This window comes from Parasteatoda tepidariorum, chromosome 4 (genome assembly GCF_982258835.1).
Source record: "Parasteatoda tepidariorum strain Cologne lab strain chromosome 4, Ptep-v5.0, whole genome shotgun sequence".
NCBI lineage: Eukaryota > Metazoa > Arthropoda > Arachnida > Araneae > Theridiidae > Parasteatoda > Parasteatoda tepidariorum.
In genome coordinates this window covers 49688996-49713151 of record NC_141758.1, presented here as the reverse complement: position 1 = coordinate 49713151, position 24156 = coordinate 49688996, and the positions used below count along the sequence as shown (strand labels likewise).

Below are 24156 nucleotides of genomic sequence, written 5' to 3'. Positions count from 1 at the left end.
GTAATAAAGCCACACTGACCTTTAATAGTTCACAACATAGATATTAACACTGCAAATAAATTATGAACATTACAAAGAGATAGAGATGGGTGGAAATTACCTTTGCAGGCCAATAAGGGAAACCTTTCAGTTTTGCCCAAACAAGAGGATGAGGCTTTCTCTGAAATTATAAAATAATAACAATAATTAATAAAATTGTTGACAGAACAAAATATCTAGGTAGGATTAATAAAATACATAATTCTTTTACACATAAAAGATCGACTTTACACACAGAAAAAAACCCTGCTAGGGTGAAAAATATTTTTTCTTAGGCATTAATGCAAAATTTATTTGTTATTATGTAAGTTTAACTAATAAGAACTTAGAAATATTAAAAATATAAGATGAAGTTTGCTAAGACAAATGTCAGCAAACAACTATTTATTATGGTTTTTATCTTGGGCATTAATACAAAATTATACTTAACATAATACTTTTACACATAAAAAAAAATTGCTAGGCTGAAAAATATTTTTTCTTAGGCATTAATGCAAGATTTATTTGTTATTATATAAGTTTAACGAACGTGGTATATAAGTTTAACGAACATGGTATATAAGTTTAAAGAACGTGGAAACATTAAAAATATAAGAAGATGAAGTTTGCATCAGCAAACAACTATTTATTATGGTTTTTATCCTAGGCATCAATGCAAAATGTATTTGTTATTAAATAAGTTTAACTTATAAGAACTTGGAAATATTAAAAATATAAGAAGATAAAGTCTGCTTACACAAACATCAGCAAACCAGTATTTGTTGCGGATAACACTGTGCATAAAACAATCTGGACACACTTCAATCTCTTGCATATCTGTTTCACACGCTTTTACCAAGGCTTTTGCATTGCCGCTTAAAGGGTGTTGGTCTAAAAATAAAATGAATAAACTATCACCACAAATAATCACATGGGATAATATATGTGAGTGAGATCTTAAAATTTTTGTAAAACTATAGTAGAGAAATACCATAGCATAAGAAAGAGAATACCGTAAAACAAAAATATATCACAGTGACAATACAATAATAATAAAAAAAAATATATATAATAAATCTAAGTTAAGTAAAAGATGCGGATGAGAAAGAATTATATTTCAACAAATTTGATGTTTAATTCAGCACTGTATTTAATGAATTTCACATTAATTAACATTCTAATTTATGTGGAGAAACTTAGCTCAACTTTAACTTGCTATTTTGCTTATAAACACTCAGCTGACATCATGGTTCACATGCGTGGGTATCTGTGATCTTCCTCTTCTTGAAGTGCAAGTACCCAATTCATAATACTAAATTTTTATGAGTTTGAAGCAAAGAGTTTTTTTTTTTATTTTTTAAACCAGTTTAAGTACAATAGCTCTTTAAAATGCAATTTATCTTTGAATAGCTTTCCAAGAATAAGCTTATTCTTTTTTTATTTACCATTCCATTAAACAACAATTTAACTATACAATAAATACAATTGCATTACCAACAGAAATGAGAAAAATTGCTTAGGACACTCAAAAGCAATTAAAAAATACAATTCTTAAACAAAGTAAATAAATTTAAATTGACTAACTAAATAGTAAAATATAAAACAAATTTCTGAAATATACAGGGATGAGATTGGTCAAAAGGTAAAAAAGCAGAATTTTAAACATACACATATTCTCATCCAGTTTCGCTGATGTTGTAATGTCTATGTATACCAACAATCGTCGATAGAAAAACTGTCACCTTTATAGTAACTAATTCAAGAAAAAAAACTTACTTCTTACACGAATCGCAATAAAGGATTTTGAAAATTACGGGAATACAAATAGCGATCATGGATTTTAAAATCGCGTGAATCTGAATCACGATATTGAATTTTGAAATCAAATGAATATGAAACTCGATATTGGATTTCAAAAATGTAAAAATACAAATCATGATGCGTAATTTTCAGATAGCGCGAATACAAATCACGATGCATCATTTCTAAATCGCGTGAATATAAATAGCTACATAGATTTTAAAAACGAGTAAATACAGATCTCGATATTGGATTTTTAAATCTCATAAATAAGAATTGCAATGTATGTTTTTGAAATCGCGTGAATAAGAATCATAACGCTCAACTTTTAAATCAGGTTAATACGAAAATCGATGTTTGATATTAAAATACGAGCTATCTAGTGGACTGGTAAAAATGCAAAAAATCTTATTGTCCACGCGTAAAAGCGGAGAAAATTGCTAAAATAAGTCAAAATGCAAAAAGGGTTGGCAGCTACGTAATGTGAATTTTCTGTTTATCTTTGAAAATCAGAAATAATTATTTTATTCCAACGGCTAAATTTTCATAAAAAAACGGAATATTTATTAAAAGAATTTTTAAAAAAAAAAAAACGAAAATTTTAGAGATTCTGAGTTTTTGATAAAAAGGCTGAAATTCCAGAGAGAAAAGCGAAAAAAGCGGAAATCCACTGAAAAGCGGAAAAATCTCATTCCTGAATATATTACTTACTTCCATTGAAAACGCAAGAGTTGTGTAATATCCATTTAACATCTGCCAAAAATGCTTCTGTGCATCCATACAGCTTTTGTTTGATATTCTAAAATAATGCAGAAGAAAAATTATTAGCTTAAATGCAAAATGTTTTATAAATTGAAATGATAAAATGATCATCATATTCAAATTTTAATAATATTTACGCATAGATACGTTTTGCAAAAATGAAGGGCCAAAAACATCCTAATTAATCATGTATGATATATAACTATAAAGCATAACATATTGCCTAGCTCTTAAATTTATTTTATTTCATATATTTAATCATTCCTAGACTCTCTTTAAATAAATAAACTCAATTTTATGAAAAACAAATATTTCTATTCTCAATAAATGTAATAACTTTTTATTTTAATGCAATTGTATAACTAATTATTATTCAATGTCACAACAACTGATTATCAAAATCTATTTATAACCTTTCTTTCTTCTACCACATTAAACATTAGTGAAACATTGTTAGATTTTCTTTAACTTCCAACAAAATATTTGGCCTTAAATCTTTAGCAACATTATTTACATATTAACATAAAATATTGTGAGGTTGGTTGTATTGGCTTTTTTTAATCTTTCAGCAGTGTGCTTTTCCATAATGCGCCTATAAATGGATCTCTCTTATAATATAAAGTGTTAGTGAAATACCACTTTTAATTTTGCTGAAGATTTAAGGAAGGCCAATTAGTTAGTTTTCCCATTAAAGGAAATTGAAGTAAACCTAATAACGCATATGTTAATGTTTGATACGGTAGAAGAAAGAAAGGTTAAAAATAGATTTTCATAAACAGTTTTCATGAAATTGAAAAATAATGAGTTACATACTAGCATTGAAATAAAAGTTTTGTTACATTTATTGAGAACAGGAATATTTGCATTGCACCATACAAGGGTGATTGTGAGCCCAAGTCAAAATTCCAGAAAATTTCTTGAATAAAAAAAAAAGAAGTTTAAACTGAAAAATTAGAAAAAAATTTAAACAAGGTTTTTTTTCCTCCTTTTTCTCAATATTTCTTAGTTTACTTAAAATATTTTTAAAATTTTACACATAGCTATACCATTTGCACTTACCTATGATGACCTGGAGAAGTAATTAAAATTTACAAATATGTCTTTCTTTCTTGAGTTTATGATTATAATAACTATTTACTGATAAAAAATGAATATTAATCAAGACTATAAGCTCATAAAGTATATCTCTGGCTCTCCCTTACAAACAAATAAAATAAACTGTGTTTTTAAGTTCCACCTTTGAAAATTTGATTTCCGGAAACTTCTGTAATCAATGATTTTTTGAAACGCCTGGACCTTCGATCTCCGGAAACTTCCAGATGACTGTTAGCGAAAAGTCCGGAAATCCAGATTTTTTCGGGAGCACTATCAGCCCTGACCACCTATCCATTATATTAGAGTTTGAATATTTTTAATACAATATTAAAAATGAATTACAAGTTTTAAAAGAAATATATACAAACTAACTGCACTATTCAGTCTCCTTGTACTGTATAAAAATATCATGCATTAAATTCTTAATTCTCTAGATTATTTACGAGTTTTAGTTTGGTATTTCACTGTTAATGGAAAAACTTCCCCCAATATTTTGATGGTGTACACTTTAACAAATATAAGTTTGTTATATCAAAAATGTTACAAGTTGATTGATCTTATTTTAAAAATATTTTGTAATAATGTTATTCAATAAAAATTCTTTATTTGATTCTGTCAAATAAATATTTGTTTTTTGCATAAACATTTTAACTGTTATTTACAATATAGCACATTTGTGTTTTTTTTCTTCAGCTATAGACATATAGCAGAATATGTAAATTACAAAAGTAATTATAATTAAATTCCTTGATGCATATTTGATTTGTTTCAGATCGATAGAATTCCCTGTTTTGCAACTATTCAGAGATTGTAATTAAAAATAAAGTTAAATTTTTTTTTTGTGTGGAAATTTTGGATTTTATTTTTTAGTAGACAGCTGCTTTGGAAGAAATCTGAAAATCTAAATTGTATTAAATGACTGTTGAATGTAAATTAAAAAATAAAATGTATAAAAACAATCTTAAGCCCATTATAACAAACCTTTTCAAGCAAACTAAAATCCATTGGATGAATAACATAATGCAGATACATCGGATAATGCTCAAGAGAAACAGGCTGTTGGAAAGGCGGCATCTAAGAAAAAAATAAAATAATAATAACAAATTTGTTTCACTGAACACATAAGAAAGGATTTAAACAAATAGGAGTGTAGATAAACGTTACAATTATACATGACATTAGCAAAGCTCCATATAACTGTGGAAACATAAAAGCTGTATTATTCTATAAATATAAATTAGAGTTGTTACTCTATAAATGTCTTATACGATCAGTGCTTATATACGCATGTGAGAGCTGGACAATGACCCGTGGAGATGAAAATATGATAGCTAGATTTGAAAGAAAAATACTGTGAAGCATTTTTGGTTCAATAAGTAAAAACGGTACCTGGTTTAGAAGATCAAACACGGAACTTAACAAAGCATATAAAGAACCTGATGTCATTAAATTTATCAAAATTCAAAGGATTAAATGGGCAGGTCACATTATAAGAATGGGGGATAGCAGGACAACCAAAAAAGTTTTCTGTGCCAGGCCAACAGGTACAAGAAAAAGAGGACGACCAAACCTAAGATTTTTAGACTACCTTGAAAAGGACCTACAAATTTTAAAGATAATAAACTGGAGAACCTTGGCTAAGGGAAGAATGTCTTGGCATAGGCTTGTTGAGAAGGCCAAGGCCCATCTTGGGCTGTCGTGCCAATGAGAAGAATAATAATAGCTATATTTAATCAGACATTTTAAGTTGCCAGAACTAAAAACGATGCAATTAAATTAAAACATCCTATGTTGCATTAGTTTAATTCTGCTAGAACAAAAATGAACTTTTAAAAGCTAATATATAGTATAATATAAAGCTATAATATAGCTAACCAGCAAAGCTATAGCTAATATAAAGCTATAGTAGCTACTCAATATTTTTTGTATGATTCATAAATTAAATTATATTTGAATGATAGAAACTCAAACTTAACAATCAAATCCTTCTCAATCTTAATAATAATAACAGGATTGAGAATTACATGAAGACAGGAATATGAACAAACGAAAGCAAATTTGTTTATGCTTCTTTGATGTGGCTTCCATGTTGCTAACCAGTCCGAAATTTATTTAAAAACATTCACTATAAAAAAAAATAATTTATACAAACAGCAAAAAACAGACTATATGTTTGTTTAAATTAGAAGCGTTAACACAGCCAGCCACCACCAACCTTCTCCATTAACGGGAAATACCCGATCACAGAAGGCGGCAGATAGTAGCACATTGCAGTAGAGCGTAAAGGAAGACAGACTGAACCAAAAAAGCATCACAATTATTAGGAAACCAAGTGATTTATCTGATGCATTTCTAAAACAGCTGATTATGTAAATTGTTCACCTGCTGCCTTGCAAAAGTATACCATGAATGGCGAAATGGCTTTATCCAAAATCAGCAACAAGCCAAATGTGGTGCACCACAGGTCATAGATGAAAGAGAACGATGATAAAAGAGATGTATTCAGGTTGATAGATGCACAACCATACAGCATTTGACCTTTCAGATGAATTATAGGGATACCATCATTGTCACCTCGACAATGGTTTAGCGGACATTGCAGGGTATGGGTCACTATTGTTCAACAGTGACAAAGACTGGAATTTGTATGATAAATAAGATAATATTGCAATACATATAAGAGAATATCGCAAAAATTTAGAAATATATGTGAGAAGCTATTAAAGATTAACCATACTTAATAATTTTAGAAAAATATTAAGTATATATTTATTCAGTCATTCAGCAAAATTAGTTTAGGTGAACCTTTAATTTATAAAAATTTCACAAAAGATTATACAGTGAAACCTCACCTGCGGAGATAATTTTCAGGGGCAGATATCTTACATGAAACACAATTTTGTGAGGTATACTATAATTAATTTTCAATTATATATCTACTTATATCTATTCCCTGTAAGAAGTATAAATGGTGCTGTGTATATAATTTTTTTTTTTACCGCTTTCTTTTTACATTTAAATAGTTAAGTAATTCTTTATTTGTAATTATGTATTTATTTAACTTTCACATTCAAGAGTTTAAAACAATTTACTGATGTTTCACTGTTGAACATAAATTAGTAATGAATAGTTTCAATAAATTTTAAATTACAAAACTACTTACTGCTCTATGTTTCATCTTATTTAAACAAAATCTCAACAGGGCACCTAGTTTGTCAACAGATATTTCTGATAACACTGATGAACGTGTATCCACATTTTCAGCAGTGAGAATTCGCCTACATTCTAAACAGACCCAGTCTGATGGCTCAGATATTTCCCCAGCGCACTTCAGATGGTAAGCTCTGGGGCAAGCAATGCAGGTAAGAACAATATTTTCACGATGGCATGCCCAACAATAGGCATCATTCTGTCTGCCCTGTGTAAACAAATCAAGAATATATGCATACTCAAATATATATTGTGAATTAATCATTTTTCAGTTGAGACTTAAGTAATTCGTAAGATATTTTTTGATTAAAAAGAAAACTAAATAAAACACTATAAAAAAATTACTACTCTGTAGGCTTTTTCAAAATATTCTTATTTATTAAACATTTACAAAATTTAATCTTATATAAAAATACAATTCAGTTTACTTTTAATTAATTGAGTTTTTCAATAATGTCGAATGTAGTGGAACATTATTTTAAAGAGGTAATTAGTAACTAACTGCCCTCTTTTGTGACAGTTTTAAGATTTTTAATTAGTTAAATGTATTAAAATAAACTGAGTTAAATTAAACCAAGTAATTTTTTAAAATTGAAAAAAAAAATAATAATAATAGCGTACATGATTTGATTTATTAGAGAACTTTCACCAAATTAGTTGGTTAATTTAATGGTTAATTAATTAATTGGTTAATTTAATAAACCAATTTCTCATTCTTTATAGAATTATTTAAGAGTTTTAAAAATTTTGAATGTTAAATCAGGGAAAATAGGTTTAAAAAAAATGTTTAATTTGTGGACAGTACCCAAGTTTATAACTCTAACTTTGAGTTTTTAATCAGATCTTATTTTAAATTATAAGAGGTGACAATCAAGTGTGTTTGTGTTTTTAGATAATTAAGATTCAAATTAAAACTAAAAATTTTTGAAGGAAAACTGAAGTATAAAAACGTGCAACAAGTTAACAGCTAACATTGTATACATAAACAATATCAGGGGTCTGTCTAGGTTTTTCTGACAGGTACCTATTTTGTGAAAATTTAGACATAATTTGTGAAAAATTAAAAATTATATTTAAAAATCAACACAAAAATAGGGTAAAAATATGGATTTATCGTTCCTTAAGGGATACAAAAATAAAATTTTAAGAAAAAGTATTTCGCTACCGTTTTTCCTAAAATTGAATTTGTGAAGGTACCGCTAAACGGTAGTAAATTCGGCCTGGAAAGACCCCTGAATACATACATGAAAAAATATATTATTGGCAGATGAATACAGAAAAACTTTGAATATCACAAAACCTTTGTAATCTAAAGTTGCAATTAAATTATTAAAGCATTTGAATTAGTGGTTTCTACGTGTTCAGTTTGGCATCAATTCAGAATGGAATGTAGCCTTTTAAAGGCACGATTGTTGCAATACAGAAGGACATACACATGTGATTTGTTTATCACATGTATAAAATTTAGGATCTGATTATAATATAACATGGAAAAAGAATAAATTAATATGATCAACTTAAATTTATGTCAGGATATTTTAAAAATGAAAATAGGGTTGTATTTGGTCCTAGTTAAATTTGACATAAATTTAATAACACGTGAATATGTTACGTTAAATAAATCGAACTAACTTTTTCAGTTGTGCAATGAAGTTGCATGATAGTAACAATGAAACTTGGTTATTCTAAGATTTTGATTACCTAAAGTACGTTCAGTACCTTTAGGTAATCAAAATCTTGGATATACCAAAACCTGGATTATTCTTAAGGCTACACAGTACCCTAAAATTCGCAAAAATATGCAAAAAAATATTTTTGCATTTTTGGGTGGCTAATGTGGTTGGGAAGCAAGTTGAAAAATTTTGCATCTGAGATCTAATTAGTTTTAGAGATATTAGAATTTTTCCGAGTTGTGTCAGACTCACAATTTGACAAGCGAGGGGGCGTGGTTAGTTTCGTTTTCTTTTAAATCTAATTTTAAAACTTTTTTTTTTCAAAAAAAGACTTATTTTATTTCGATGATTATTAATTTTCACTTTCTCCAAAAGTTATCAAATTTCACTTTCACTTCTAGAAGCATTGTTGTTTATTTATGTTCGGTGTTTGATGGATGCGTTCTAAAGTTGTGTTTTTACTAAATTTTTATTTATAAAAAGTCTTTTTTAAGACTAATATTTTTTAATTTATAAATACATTCGTAACAGGATATTTGTTATACTTGATTGACTGAATATTTATATAATTATGCTAGCTATTTCTTTATTCCTATTGCTTTGTTTGTCTAAACCAATGTTACGTGTATTTTAGCCGATACAGGTTACATATAAATTTTAAATGTGAAAAAATATAATACTATTAATATTCAAGTAAATTAGTGTTTTTGGACCAGCAATAAGTTTGTTTATAATATATTAAGAAAGTAGGACTGTACAAGCATTTTTAGTTTTGGTTTTATGGTTCTCTTTACTTTAAATGTCATTTTCTCAGACTTTCTTTTTTGTTGATGCCACTGTTTTCGATTCCCTAAGGCTTTTTTCCCTTTAAAGATAAAGCCTTGAAATTTTTTGTAGAAACTTTTATGTATATACAGACCAAAAGTTAGTATGGATTTCAGTGTGAGATGTATACATTTTTTTAATAAAAATTTGAAGTTGGAGTTTTTAGAATTTTCGGGTTTTCCACGTGTTTAGTAACGATAAAAATAATTAAGATTCAACTAAGTATCAGAGCATCAAATCCATACTAACTTTTGTTCCTAATAATCTAAGATATTTATATTATTAAAAATAACTGAAAAATTTTGAAAATTTAAAAAGTTATAAAAATTTAAAAAAATTTAAATTTTTTAAAAAAATTTAAATTTTTTAAATTGTGGTTTGTCGATTTCCCTTTTGTTTTTGAAAATCAGTTTAATAATATAATACAAATGAAAATCTATTATTACTTTTAATATTACAGGCCTTAAAATTTTTTTTTTAAAAAGGGTACCGTGTAGCCTTAATCATGATAATCTAGGTTTTACTGTATATTGAATGTTAGAAGCATTTTAATTGTGCCACAAATTAAGGAAAATTAAACAATAATTACAATAACAATTGGTGCAGGTTTTTCAACTTTTCTTCTTTTAGGCAAAGGAGAGACTTTTGCATTCTCTGTTACACTATTGCTATTATTGCTACTAACAGAAGATGAACGCTTGAGAGATTTACTTTCATCTGAAATTCAAAATTTAACATCATTAACCAAAATTTCAAAAAAAAAAAAAGCACATATTCAATATCTATTTTAACTCTTTCATTTATCTAATGTCATTTACCTAGTTAACTACTGAATATGATTTCTCGATATTTTTTTAAGTTAAACTTTTTACAATTTGAATTATTTTATGATTTCTTTTTTAGTCACCTAATATTCTTAATTAATGAATTATTTGCATTAAAATTACTTTTAAAACACTGTTTGATGCTTAATTTGATACACACGACTATTTTTTTACATTTTGTATCCGTTATATTATCTTAAATGCTTTCTCGGCAAGTACAAAATAAGTTTATTGACTAGATTTTATAATTAATTTTAGCTCAATCCTTTCCTTCTTATTGTTCCCAAAACTCTATAAATGTCAGACTTTTTAAACATGCTTATACATCCAATATTTTAACTGTAAAAAGAAAAAAAAAAACTTTTTATTACCATTTATTACACATCTAGAATTTTTCCATGAAATTGAGAAAAATATATTAAAATTTTTATGAACATCATCACAAATGAACTTTGGATTATTTGAGCTTGCAGAAAATATAAACTTTTTTTCCACATCAAACAAAATTCTTGTCCATAAGCCTACTATGGGCTTTTAATGGTTTTAATGCTTTGTTGCTTCATTTTATAAGATTTTTCTTCTTTTTTTTAAATTTTTTTTTCTTTACATAAAATCAATTATTTTTTTTAACTGGAAATCCTCATGGCTAGGTTTCCTTTGTTTAATTTATCAATTGCTAAGGAATAATTTTGTAGAAATGAAACCGTGCAGTCTCTTTCTATTAAAGCATGCTTAGAGATTATAAAAACTGACAAAAAAAAAATAAATAAATTGTGTAATTGATCCTTTACCTTGTGTTAAGATTACTCTATCTTCTTCTTTTAAGCTGTGAAAAAAATAACAAAAACATTAAATGGGTGAAACAAAAAGTTCAGTTAGATTAGATATGCAAATTAACAATTTATTGAGTTTTATTAGGAAGTTATAGTTTGGTGTATTATTTACTATTATAATAGGGGTGCACAAACTGCGGCTCACCGACTGTTGATATGTGGCCCGCAGGAGCTTCTGAACAGAATAAAAAAAAATTCTTTTAATCTAAAATAATAAAAAATTTCTTTTTTTTCTTTAAATATTATAAATTTTCTGAAATTAATATGTTTAACCCACTGGCGGTTAAGGAAATGGGCAAAATTGGGAGAATGTTTCTCCCCTACACACAGTTCCCCTATCAGTTAACATGGGAAAACCGGTTTTGCTATGCAGAGAAGACTGCAGGTTAAAATGCGACTTTTTACGTGCAAAACCGTCAGTGGGTTAATTCAAATTTATATTACTCTAAAATGTGTATATTTCTGATTCTTTCATTCTGTAAGCTTATTTTTGGTTAGAATTTATATCCACCCCCAATATTTATGTATAAATTAACAAAATATATGTTTAATAATTGTGAAAAATTAAAAAAAAAGAAAAAAAAAGGATAAGTTTTTTTAGTTTTAAATAAATTCAAATAATTAAAAGTATTTAATTTTCTGCAAATATATGTTATTACGTTTACAGATAAAAACATTTAGTGCTTAGAACACTATAGATAAAAATGATCATATTTGCTGCTAACATAACTAAATATACATGCGGCCCTTCTTTAATCTACCTGCTGTGCAAGCAGCCCTTCATTCAAAAAAGTTGTGCACCCACATATTATAAGAAACATTAGTCATGTAAACCCATAAATTTTAGAGTTGCTATTAAAAAAAATCCTAACTATATATATACATGGCCAAATCATACGATAGAATTAGCTATTTTAATGGAAATAAATATAAAAAAAATTGTTGCAGTTTGTTAAAAAATTAGAAATAGCAAGCAGATTTTTGTTTTTGTTTGAGCAGAATATTTATGCTACGATGGTGCAGACAATAAATATGCAAAACAGTATAATTTATTAGTAAAGTTAGACAAGTTGATTAACAGTTGCCAATATTCCGAAATCCTTCAAAAGCAAGTTATCAAATATCTCAACTATTTATGCCATTTGGTTCAACTCTACAAAAATGCCATAAACAATCAACAATACTTTCAGCAGTTACGGAATTAAACAAAGCATTATAATAAATATTTGGCATAAATACGAATTCAGCATTTTACGTAACTCAACAACACATAAATTATGTTTTTAACTACTTTAAAATTGCTTAATTAAAATTATAATTAGTAAAATATGGTTTCTGAAATAAGCACCTGAAGATAATTTTTCCTGCATTTCATGGAAGTCGATCAGTTTATTTTAATCATAAACAATAGAAACTTCAGAGTTAATTGCAGACAGAAGCTTATGACAAATGTTATATCCCCAGATTGAATAGAATAAATCAGCAGCACTTACCAAACAGACACTGTTGGCAGATGCTTGTAAGGAGATGGCAAATCATTCAGAATTTTTCTCATATTTGATTTTATAATAGGACTCTTAAGTTGTTCAAGTGGTATGATTTCTTCTTCATCATCAGATATTGGTTTTTCAATATCTTCTACTATTAAAAACATAATGTGTTTAACTTACATCAAAATAAAATCTGTTGTTAACAAGACACAAATGCTTTACATAAAAATCAATGACAGTAAAACCTTAATTATCTAATCTTTTAATTCTGAATACCTCTGTTAATCAAAGTAAATTTTGAAACTTTTTTTAACACTTTAAAAATGCATTTAGTTTTTTTGATCACTTTTTCAAGTTCTATAAGATGCTGTTATAACTGGGTTCTCACACTATTTTGAGAAAACAATATCCTGACTTTTGCAGGTTTTTCCTGACCTTTTACAATAAAATTCCTGACCCGCCGTTTCCCACTCCAACAAAACTTTTAACATTGCAGTTTCAATTAGTCATAATATGCTACTTAGTCATAAGTATCATATACTGAATAGGATAAACACTTACATATTAAAGTGGAATTGCGCAATAGCACTTTATATCCCAAATTATATTTTCAGAAAACTTGTGAAACATATTTTTAATTATCATTATTAGATTAAACTTTTAGTGTGTTTTTGTAGTTAGATACGAAAACTATTTAAATAAAAAGATCAAGAAAATCTGTTGGATTCTGGAAATATTATTTTATTTAATGTTAAGTGGAACCAAATGCATGAGTGTCGTCAGGATATAAAGGGTTAATCAAATCTGCGAGCCAGATTTTTACCACATTACAGAATTTTTCTTTGAAACTTTACTTTTGCCTGTCAGTCTTAGAATGAACTTAAGTTTTTTTTTTTATTTTCCTAACTTTATGAATATGTAAGAAAAATCCTGACTTTATGAATATGTAAGAAAAATCCTGACTTTTTAGCTTAATTTTAGAATATCCTGACTTTTGCAGGTTTTCCTGACCGTGTAGGAACCCTGTATAATTCATATAATGCTGTCATGTGGTCTTCAAAATGAGACTCTTTGTAGAGCATGAATACATAGAATGATCTTTTAATAATTTCATATAAGTAACAAATTAATGTTTTGTTACTTTGGAATCTATAGAAATCTGCAATTTTTGCTGTTTCATTATTACTAGTATAGTTTAGTTTAATTATCATGACTTCTATTTCTGTTTAAAAAAAAGCATATTATGTTAACTGTACAGTAAAATTAATGACACCATAGTGAAAATAAAACAGGAAAAAGACCTTCAAAGCTTGTAAAGGAATAAAAATCTATGAAATAAGCTTTAAAAAACCAATAGAATTAGTTAGCAGTTCAGAAATAGATAGTTTTTTGGATAATCAAAGTCCTAATGTAATAACTATAATTTGAAAAACGAAAGGCCCTAAATCCAAATTTCAACATACATTGCAGATTAAGCAAGCCCCTGCAAAACATTTAGAGTAATTTTAGATCTATGAGAGCTGCTCTTTTAGCAACATCAGCACTCCTCTTGTTATGATTAAATTTTGTAAATAACTTTAAATAAGTGCATAACTTCTTTAAATGAAAAAAAATTGCATTGTTTAATTTTTTACTATAAATTGAAATTTCTACTTTGCAATGATCACAATTACAATAATCATACAGTTTGGATAACAATTTCACAGTATTGCAATACGATTGCACTGAGAATCAAATCATAAAACTATGCAACATAAATTCTGAAAATTCTATTACTGAAAAGCAACCTTCTTTACTAACATTTTTCTACCATCATGATAAAATTTTTTAAATGCAACATTGTATAAGACTAAAAACTGCATATCAATAAAAAAACTATAGAATTATTAAGAGGACATAAAACTTATACTTAAATCAGTACAGATAAGTTAACTTGGGTAAAATTAAGATAATTTTAAAAACTAATTTTCTAGCAATTAGCAAAAAAGTTCATTGTTTCCCACCAACTAAATATTAAAAACTTCTATACTTAAAGAAAATACCAAAAATCAATTACTAATCAACTATTTATCCTATTTAGAGAGAAAGTTGGTTCAAACACTAATGATAGATAGCCTAAGTATAAAATAAAAGTTCAAATGCAAAAAATAAGTTTTGGAATTTATAATATTTTTACAAAATTCTTCGTTGGTATAATCCTTACCTTGAGCTTTGAGGATCGTAATAATAGGTTTATCTGTTGTTGGAGATGTGTCAATATTCTTTTCTATTTCAGATGTAGAAGAATCTAAAGCACTGTCAGACAGAGATATTATCTTATCCTCTTCATCACCACCTAAAAATTAACAAACTATCATAAGTATTAATAGAAAAATTAAAAACTGAATTAAGAGAAATATGTGAAAAACTTTGTAACTTATGTTTGTAATATAAATGTAACAAGTGTTAATAAAAATTGAAATTATTTTTATTTTTATTAAAAATTAAAAGAAAATGTGTTTTTTTATTTGAAGCATACAGATATCAAGATTACTGAAGCATAGTTTTTGAAATGCTATGATATTTATAAGTTTTTCGGACTTGCAAAATAAAAATATTCATAAAAATTAAAATCATAGAATTAAAAAAATAAGATGCATAACACAAATCTTCTCATCTCTACTTTAAGGATTTTGTACATAATAAATGATTAACAAAGCTTCAGCAATAGTAAAAATTTGAAGAAGTAATGTGAAGTAATTTATTTATAAAAAATAAATTAAAAAAAAAACAAAACAGAAGTAAATAAATTATTTCATACACTTTTTTTTCTTCTTTTTATATATTATTTTAAGAATTTTGGGTGAAATTAAATGGTGAAAAAGACCCCACAGTAATAGAAGAAAAAGAAGGCCCTGCAAAATGCTTTTACAGGACTTCTTAAAGTCTAGTGATAGCTCTAGTTGTCATGTTGCAAAATTTTGTAAGTGCAAACATTTAGAAGTGACAACAACTTATTTAATTTCACTTTTGATCTATATATATAAATAGAACAGAATCTGTATGTTAAATCAGTAACTGTCATTCTTTTCAACTAAAATTTAACTCGATGACTTACAGTAACTTAAAAACTTACTCTGAATATCAGTGTTTGAAGCTGACTTGTTCAAAGATTCATTAGCAATAGTTTCCTTTTCAAGTTCTGAATTAGAAATACTTTTTTCCTCACTTTTTGAAACTTCTTTCTTCTTTTTAACAACACGTTTTTTCTTAGGTGTTGATGTTTTACTTGGGGTTAAAATTTCAAATATAGTTGGGACTGCATCAGCAGTTAGAGTACACCTGTTCCTTGGCACAACCAATTCAGTGCCATCGTCTCGGGTAGCTCTATCTTCCCGGATGATGCAACTCTCTTCAAAATGCTTAATGCAAACAACTGAAGATGCACTTGGTTTGAAGTTTTCTCTATTGATCTTTTCTAACCATAGCTTTTTTTTGTCTGGATCAGATGGAAATTGAAATACTGTTGTGTAGACAGCTTCTTTGTTGTAGTTTGATTTGCATCCAGGAACACAGCATTTCCGTGGCATAACTGCAAAATATAAAAACAATTTTTAATTAAAATTTATTTCCAAAGATTTTTTTAAACACTTAATAGCAATATGATCTTATTTACAAAACTCTTGTCAGGTCGGTCTTGATATATGCTTCTGAAGCTTAGACAATGACAAAACTAGAGGAAAATTGTAACGCAATATTTGAGAGAAAGATTTCGCAGAGTATACTAGGTGGTGTAAATTAAAACAATAACCGGTGAAGATTTAACTTTGAACTGTACAAGATTTATAAACAACCCGATATTATTAAATACATAGAAATAAATAGAAGAATTGGATGGCCCATGTGATTCGAATGAGTGGTGACAATACAGTAAAAAGATAATTGCTTTTTAGACCAAATGGAACAAGAAGGCGGGGAAGGCCGCAGTTCAGACTGATTTTCGTGCAATTATTGAAAAGAATTGGAGATCAAAGATAAATCGGAAGTCATTATGGAGAAATCTTTAGAGGAAGGCATTAGCCCCCATTGGGCTGGCTGGCCAACTATGATGGTAATAAAATGATTAAACAATTTACAATTGAAACAGCAACAAAACCTTAGAAAATTTACTTACAGATGAATTTATCAGCAGGGCAAACAAAACCTTCTTTTAGGAACTGATTTCCTACAAATTTTCTTTTTCTGATGCTCTTTTTTCTTTTTTTTTCAAAAAATAAAAAACTTTATTTGTTGATTGATCAAAACAGAAAAGTATTTGCTGAAGATTAGTTGTAGAATTGCGATCTTTTTTGAATAAACCTGATTTCCTTGCATTTCCCCACCTCCCGCTATGTTGCAGGGATGAGAGTAGTCAGAAAGTAAAAAAGAGGAAATCCGAGAATATATATATATTATATATATATATAAACAAAAATTTGACAAATAAAGTGCGATTTTTAAACTTATATATTATAAATCCCCATCACGATTCATAATTTTTAAATTGAGCGATGTTACAACCGCAAAAACGAATCACGGCATTGGATTTTAAGCTCGCGTAGCTACACAGGGTTTTAAAAGCTCGTAAATACAAATTGCGATATTGGTTTTTTTAAATCTCGTAAATAAGAATCGCAATGTACAATATTTAAATCGCCTGAATAAGAATCTTTTTACAACTTTTAAATCAGGTAAATACGAAAATCAATGTTTGATAATAAAATCGCGATTTTAAAAATGCATAAATACAAAACACGATATTCGATTTTTAAATCTCGTAAATACGAGTCATAATGTATGATATTTAAAAAGCGTAAATAAGAATTGCAATGCGCAACTTTTAAATCAGGTAAATACGAAAATCGATGATTGATCAAAAAATCGCGTGAATTGCGGAGTCTGGACTTGGGATTTTTAAAAGGCTTGCTTGTATTGTTTTTTGTTTAGACATAATAAATAAATATTTACAAGATTAATTGAATGAGTAAATAAATATTTTCACAGCAAATCCACCTCTATTTTTTCGCTCTTTTTTTGTTTGCTTTCACTCCAGAATACAAGAAGCAGCGACGTCTGAGTTACGAAAAAATACGAGCTATCCCGCCGACAGATAAAAAACACGGAAAACCTTATTTTCTGTGCGTGAAATCGGAGAAAATAGCTAACATAAGTAAAAATGCGGAAGGGTTAGCAGCTAGGACATAGTTTGAATTTTCTGTTTTTCTTTGAAAATCGTAAATAAATATAATTATTTTATTTCAATAACTGAATTTTCAAAAAAAAGCGGGATATTTATTTAAAAAAAAATTTCAAAAAAGAAACTTTAAGAGAATCGGAGTTTTTGATAAAAAGGCTGAAGAAAAAAGCAAAAAAAATCTCATCCCTGTATAAAGGTCAACCAGTTTTATCCCTAGGAAATTATTTTTAGAGAAACTTCAGAGGGAGGAATAAGGACTTCAATAATTTCGCTCCGGGGAAAATGAAATTCCTCATAAAATATTTTAACTTGTGCAAAAAAAAAAATTTTCAGCGGAAAAAATGGAAAACTCTGAAAAAAAGCGGAAATCCGCGGAAGAATCTCATCCCTGTATGTTGATAAATTAAAATAGAAAATTCTTAGTTAGTAAAAGAAAGGTCAAATTTTTAAATACTTATTTGCTTTTTTACCAATTATATCATTTTTAATTTATAGGACATAGGGTACAAAATTTTTGTTGCTGATTTTCTTGAATGAACACCAGTCGCCATATACAGTTCATTTATTATTTGAAGTTCAATTTCATCTTCAATTTCTGAGAATAAACAATGTTCTGTCAAACTGCACATGGTATTAATTATTTTACATGTTGACTCTATGCATTTTTCATTAATTTTGACAACTATGCATATCAGATTAATTTGTGACACTTTAAAACTATGCTAACATATGTTGTAGGGTGACCCGGGGTAATTCACGATCACTCTGTTTCTGGGGTAAATAATGATCACCTAGGTTTTATTTTAAAAAAATTATTTTTTTTTAAATTTAAGACATGGACAAGAATGCTTGTACACTTTACTAGAGTATAACTACATTTACTTAATAATAATTTTTTGTTTTAATCTAACAAAATAAGTATCTTTTAAACTGCTTTCTGTATTTTCCATTTCAAAGATGGGTTTCAAAATGTGCACAATTCTGCAAAGATCCCCCTCCTTCTCTTAATAATAAATATTTTGAGTCACTTTCTTTTTCTTTGATATAAAAGTAGTGTAAGCTTTTGTTTAATTGTTTCACATCTACTGTAAATATTAGAATTGATTATAGGAAACTATATCAAATGTTGCCCCCTACAGATGGGGTAATTATTGATCACTGGGGTAATTCCTGATCATTGTCATTTCCTCTTATAAATAGTATATAAAATAGCTTATAAATACAGTAGGGAACCGATTATCCGGAACGATCGGGACCATCGCTATTCCGGATAACTGATTTTTCCGGTTTTCTGAATCGCTACAAAAAGGCGTTTTTTTATTGTTAAACACAACTACAAAATAATTTTTTTTGGAAATAATCTTAAAAAGAAAAAACGATGGAGCAATACACTAAGGATTATTTCCAAAATGATGGTAAGGTAAACATCTTTCAAAAAAGAACAAAAAATCCTAAAACTTTATAAGGAAAAAAAAATTTTTTTTTTTATAATGGTGGGAAAATTTATCGAATTTTGTTCCGGTTTTTTGGTTTTCCGGTTTTCTGATTTCCGGATAACGGGTTCTGTACTGTACCTACTTGTCTTTTCTTAAATAACAGTTCATATTTATTAAGTGGAACAACTATAAAATATATTTTAACTGTCATCACAAAATTTGTTTTTAACTGTATACAAGACTGTATTCTGATTTGCACCATTTCTGATTTGTCTTACCTTGCTTCTATCTTAATTTTATGTGTGCACATCGTTAGAATAATTTTTAAGCTTATAAATTAGCCTAGTATAATTGTTAGAATAATTTTTAAGTTTATAAATTAGCCTAGTATAAATATGGTGAGAAATTATAAGCCTAAAAAGGATACTAAGCTTCTAGAAAACCAAATTAGTGAATTTCTTTTAATGATTGAAAATGAAAATTTCAGTGTGAGAGCTGCTGCCAGAGCTGTTGACATACCTTACTTAACTTTACACTTTCCCTTAATGAAGTTAAAAAATCCAGCAAAAGTAACCCATGCGGGAACTCTCTTATATTTCAGAAGAACATGAGAATGAGTTGGCTGATTGCCTAAAATGTATGGCACGATGCAAAGATTTTTGAAAATTTAAAGTGTTAATCGTTCTTCTTGCTTATAAATAAATCATTTTATTAGCTGCTTAAACATATCTTTTTGGTTTATTTGTTTGATCTTGATGTCTTATTTGTTAATTACCATTATATAATTATTTTTAAACAGCCCCTTTACAATAAAAACTGGTGATCAGTAATTACCCCAGAAGTGATCAGGAATTACCCCAGAAATGATCAAGACCAGGGGTAATTCCTGATCACTAAAAACTTTAAATCTTTTAAATTCTAATTAGATTTTCAAACAAAAGAAGGTGGCATTGGACTCATCTCATATAGCCTCAAACTTCCAGTAAATATTAAAATTCTATTTTGAATAGTTTTTTCACAAAACAGATGTTTGCGTTTTTTGATCAGGAATTACCCCAGGTCACCCTATCATTTTGAAATGAAGTAATTAATTTTTTTCTTCTTCAAAAACGTCCACTGGTTCTTTTTTACATTTTCCAAAGGCCCCACTTTTCACTATGCATTCTCTATTCTTCAGAAACATGAATACCTTTGTTATACCCAATTTGAAACAGTAATCAAATCCCAATTTATTTTTAACGACTATTAATCCCTAAAATTTTCCAGAAAAATATTAAACTCGTCCTGTGTTTAGCGCTCAGGATAATTGGTTTCGCCTGCCTGGTTAGCACTTAATGTTTCTTTTCTATAAACGTGTCTTTTGTAGTTCACTTAACTTAGTAGTCTCTTCATTTCTAATGAAGTCAAAAATAATTACTAAAAATTGTTGAAATATATTAAATGCTCCAATTCAGTAAAAATCCACAATACACTTATTTCAGTAAACTACAAATCAAACTCCTTCCAAAATGTAATGTTTTGAATTAATAGAAATTTTAAGAACTGGTATGTGGTACTTCAGAAATTTTAAAAGCCAGTATGTGTGTACCGGCTAAATTTCATCACCGGTTTTAGCCTAACTAAAATTACTAACAATTTTGGTGTTTATACTTAAAAATTTGAAATTTCAAGCAATAGTTCTCACAGTTGACGTTATTTAAATATAAAAAAAAAGTTGTCCAAGTGGATTGGTCACTTTTGCCGGATATTACATTTCACCTTGAAAAACAAAGTTTAAAAATTAAGCACCTATTTCTGCACCATAAGTGATGTATGTTGAATAATGGTAACATTCAATAACAAACAAATCTTGCACGTTTTAACCCCATTCAGCATAATAAGGAACAATAAAGTCACTTTTTGGTCACAAGGGGTTTAAAGAGACTCTGAAAATAATTGTGTTATAAATAAGTTTGACAATACCCCCACATATATAATATATGTACATAAGATAGCACCTTTTGAATTCTTTGTTTTTTCAGGAGAGAGATTGCGTTTTGGTGATGACTTTTTGCGTTGTCTTCTAGGAACTAGACCCTCAAATACACAAGGTACAGCTCCTTCTCTAAGTTTGAGGCGAGACGGTATATTGTTAGCAGAGTCAACCAGTGGTATAATGCTGAGAGATTCAACATCTTCAGGCCTAAAGTGCTTGGAGCACACCTGAAACAAAACAAAAAACATTCCTTATCAATTCTTCCTTTTTCATTAATTAATTCCATATTTAAGTGGAATAAGTATCCTGTGTTTTTCATAAATAATAAAAATATTGACAAAACAAAGCTTAAAAAGATCTTCTGCTTCCAGGGCCCGACTTAGCCTAATTGGGGCCTGGGGCCAAAACTTCTTTTGAGGACCCACTCTGCTTCACTACATCAGTAATGAAGAACAGAACTTTAGGGTGGTTTTTAAATTTTTAACCTAATTATGGATCACAAGAAAATTTATTAGAATCTAAATTAGCTATAAAGTCCCACCTTCAATGGTCAGGCGAAATATAGTTCTGTCCCTCGCACCGAATGCAGTTTTCTGATTGTTAACCTTGTCATCTAGTTGGGAAAAATTGATATCCTTGCTGAAGTTAGGGTGGAATTCAGCCAAATTTTTGCAATTTCAATAGCTCAATTAAGCCAATCAGAAGTCCAGATTTTTGTAAACATATCACATTTTGCAATATGTAAAAATACAGGCTTTTGAAGGGCCAAATTTGTCCATCGTGATTGCAAAAATTTAGCAGAAATCCTACCTAGAAAGCCATGGATTTACGAAATACAAATTTCTTGTGTTCATACAATGAAGAAATAACGAAGCTAACATGAAACTGACGGATTTTACTCTGTACTGATATTTTGTTTGAAAAAAAAGTTCAATAAAGAAAGAAACATAAAATAAACTTTCTATCAATTTGGGATCCCCCCTCTGTTGTGGGGATCCACGGCAACAGTCCCTTATGCCCCTACCCTAACCAGGCTCTCTCTGCTTCTGTTATTTGTAAACATATAAATAGCAATATATGAAAATAAGTTAAAACCACAATAAAATTACATGTAACAGAAAAGAAGTGTTGCAATGCTAGAACAGAATAAAAATTCCCCTTGAACTAAAAATTAAGTTTAGGAAAATGTACCTGAAGTTGTAAAATTATATTTGAACTCTTTCCAGTCAGCAGATCTTGGATATGGGAGTAGTAAAAACACTGTTTTTAAAGAAAGTCTTTAAGTGCAAGACTAATTTTTCTAACAATTTAGTTTTTCAATAACTTTATTTCAAAAATTCCAATTAATTCTCTTAAACAATAACAATCAAATAAGTGTCTCTGAATTCTATTCTTTGTTCAGGTTTTTATTTTATCCCAAGTATTAGAATTTTTCATCAAACTATATATATTTCTTTTTAATAGATTAATAATAGGTTGTATCTTTAACTGTATAATTAAAATGACAGGGATATTGGATTAAAAAATTCCACAAACATTTCTTGACTATGTTTTTAAAATTCTAAATATGTAATTAAAAATGTGTTTAACAATAATTCAAGTTTCAATAATGTAAAATAATGACTAGATTCTTAAAACATCATGATTAACATATTGAATTATAAATATAAATATTTATAAAGCTAAAAAATTACCTATTTTAAGTTTTTAAAAATTTTCAGAAAATGCTTCAAAACATTTGTAAATGAAAGTAAGGCAGAAATTTTATATTATTTATTAAAAACTATCTCACTTGCATCTGAACGATTAATAAAATATGAAAGGAAACAAACCCTGGAAAAATCAGAAGGTGCAACATCTCTTCCAATAGCATCAATCCAAAGTTGTTTTAGTTCCTCATCATGGGGAAATTTAAAAAACTTTGTGTTGGATCTATCAACATTGGACGGACACCCAAGAATCCAACAGCGGCTTGGCATTTAAATCGATTCTAAATCAAAGAAAAATAATTTATAAAATTTTCATATGAAAGAAAGAAGATCTAATACAAAAAAAATAAACACGTAATAAATAATTATTGCACTAAAATATTTAAACAGTATAACGTTTAACTAATCTTCAAACAGACATTTTTCAAATAAACATTAAAATTTTTTTACCTTGACAATAGAGATATGCTACTAAAGAACATTTAAACTTCCTACAATTTATTTAAACTCAAAGAAAATTTTATTTGATGAAGAAATAGATACTTAGGAATCATGTACAGAACAACACATTTTAGCAGCAAAAAATATCTAGTTATTGCTTATTGATTTAAAAAAAAACAAAAACAGAGAAATAGTTTAAAGAAGTTAAACAGCATTCTAGTAATTATATGTCAAGGTATTATTATTTACAGAAACATGCGGTGGAAATTTTACTTACATTATAATATTAAAATTTATCACTTAAAAAAATGCCTGCAAAGTCAATAATTTATAAGTTATTAAATCAAACTATGCTAAAATCTAATAATTGCAGTATGACGTACAGCTCACTAATGAGAATTATGTTTCATAAAATGTATGTCAAATGCCACAGTCCTGTTTGTTGACATTTTTCCATTTTCAATTTCAAAACACATCCTGTACAGAGTAACAAACTATTATGTCTCATTATTGTATATTTTGACCAGTTTATGCAACCCAAGCAGCATCTTTCTGTGGGAAAGCTTTCATCAGAGAAGATCAGTAAAGATGCCAAAAAAGGGACCTAGTTTTGGCTACTACTAGGCAGTAGCAATCAAAAATATAAATATAATTAAATCACAGAATGAGACAAACATCAAGCAACTTTTTAGCTGGCAAACCAAATTTTGACTAAAAAAAATAAATAAATAAAAAGAAATAGTTTAAAGATATATTCATCATAATTCTAGTCATTACATGACATATTATTATTGTTATTTACAAGAACACAAGGTGGAAATGCTTTGGCATGCAAATTCATTGTGCGTCA

General features: G+C 28.0%; 1 protein-coding gene across 6 annotated transcripts in view; it reads right to left on the bottom strand.

Moving 5' to 3' along the window:
• LOC107448205 (uncharacterized) overlaps positions 1–24156 on the bottom strand; it is a 53438-nt gene that overhangs the window by 27246 nt on the left and 2036 nt on the right. For 4 of the 6 annotated variants that reach the window (XM_016063318.4, XM_016063320.4, XM_043054450.3 and 1 more), the window contains exons 2-13: positions 22989–23146; positions 21179–21383; positions 15646–16101; positions 14734–14865; positions 12534–12681; positions 10999–11033; positions 9973–10100; positions 6839–7093; positions 4657–4749; positions 2530–2617; positions 776–909; positions 101–160 (exon numbers count right to left, since the gene is read on the bottom strand). In XM_016063318.4, the coding sequence (XP_015918804.1) occupies positions 101–160; positions 776–909; positions 2530–2617; positions 4657–4749; positions 6839–7093; positions 9973–10100; positions 10999–11033; positions 12534–12681; positions 14734–14865; positions 15646–16101; positions 21179–21383; positions 22989–23135 (1881 nt within the window). In that variant the 5' untranslated portion in view covers positions 23136–23146. Of the gene's footprint in view, positions 1–100; positions 161–775; positions 910–2529; positions 2618–4656; positions 4750–6838; positions 7094–9972; positions 10101–10998; positions 11034–12533; positions 12682–14733; positions 14866–15645; positions 16102–21178; positions 21384–22988; positions 23147–23689; positions 23710–24156 lie in introns of those variants that run through there. The other 2 variants (XM_043054452.3, XM_016063319.4) reach the window with 2 other exon arrangements.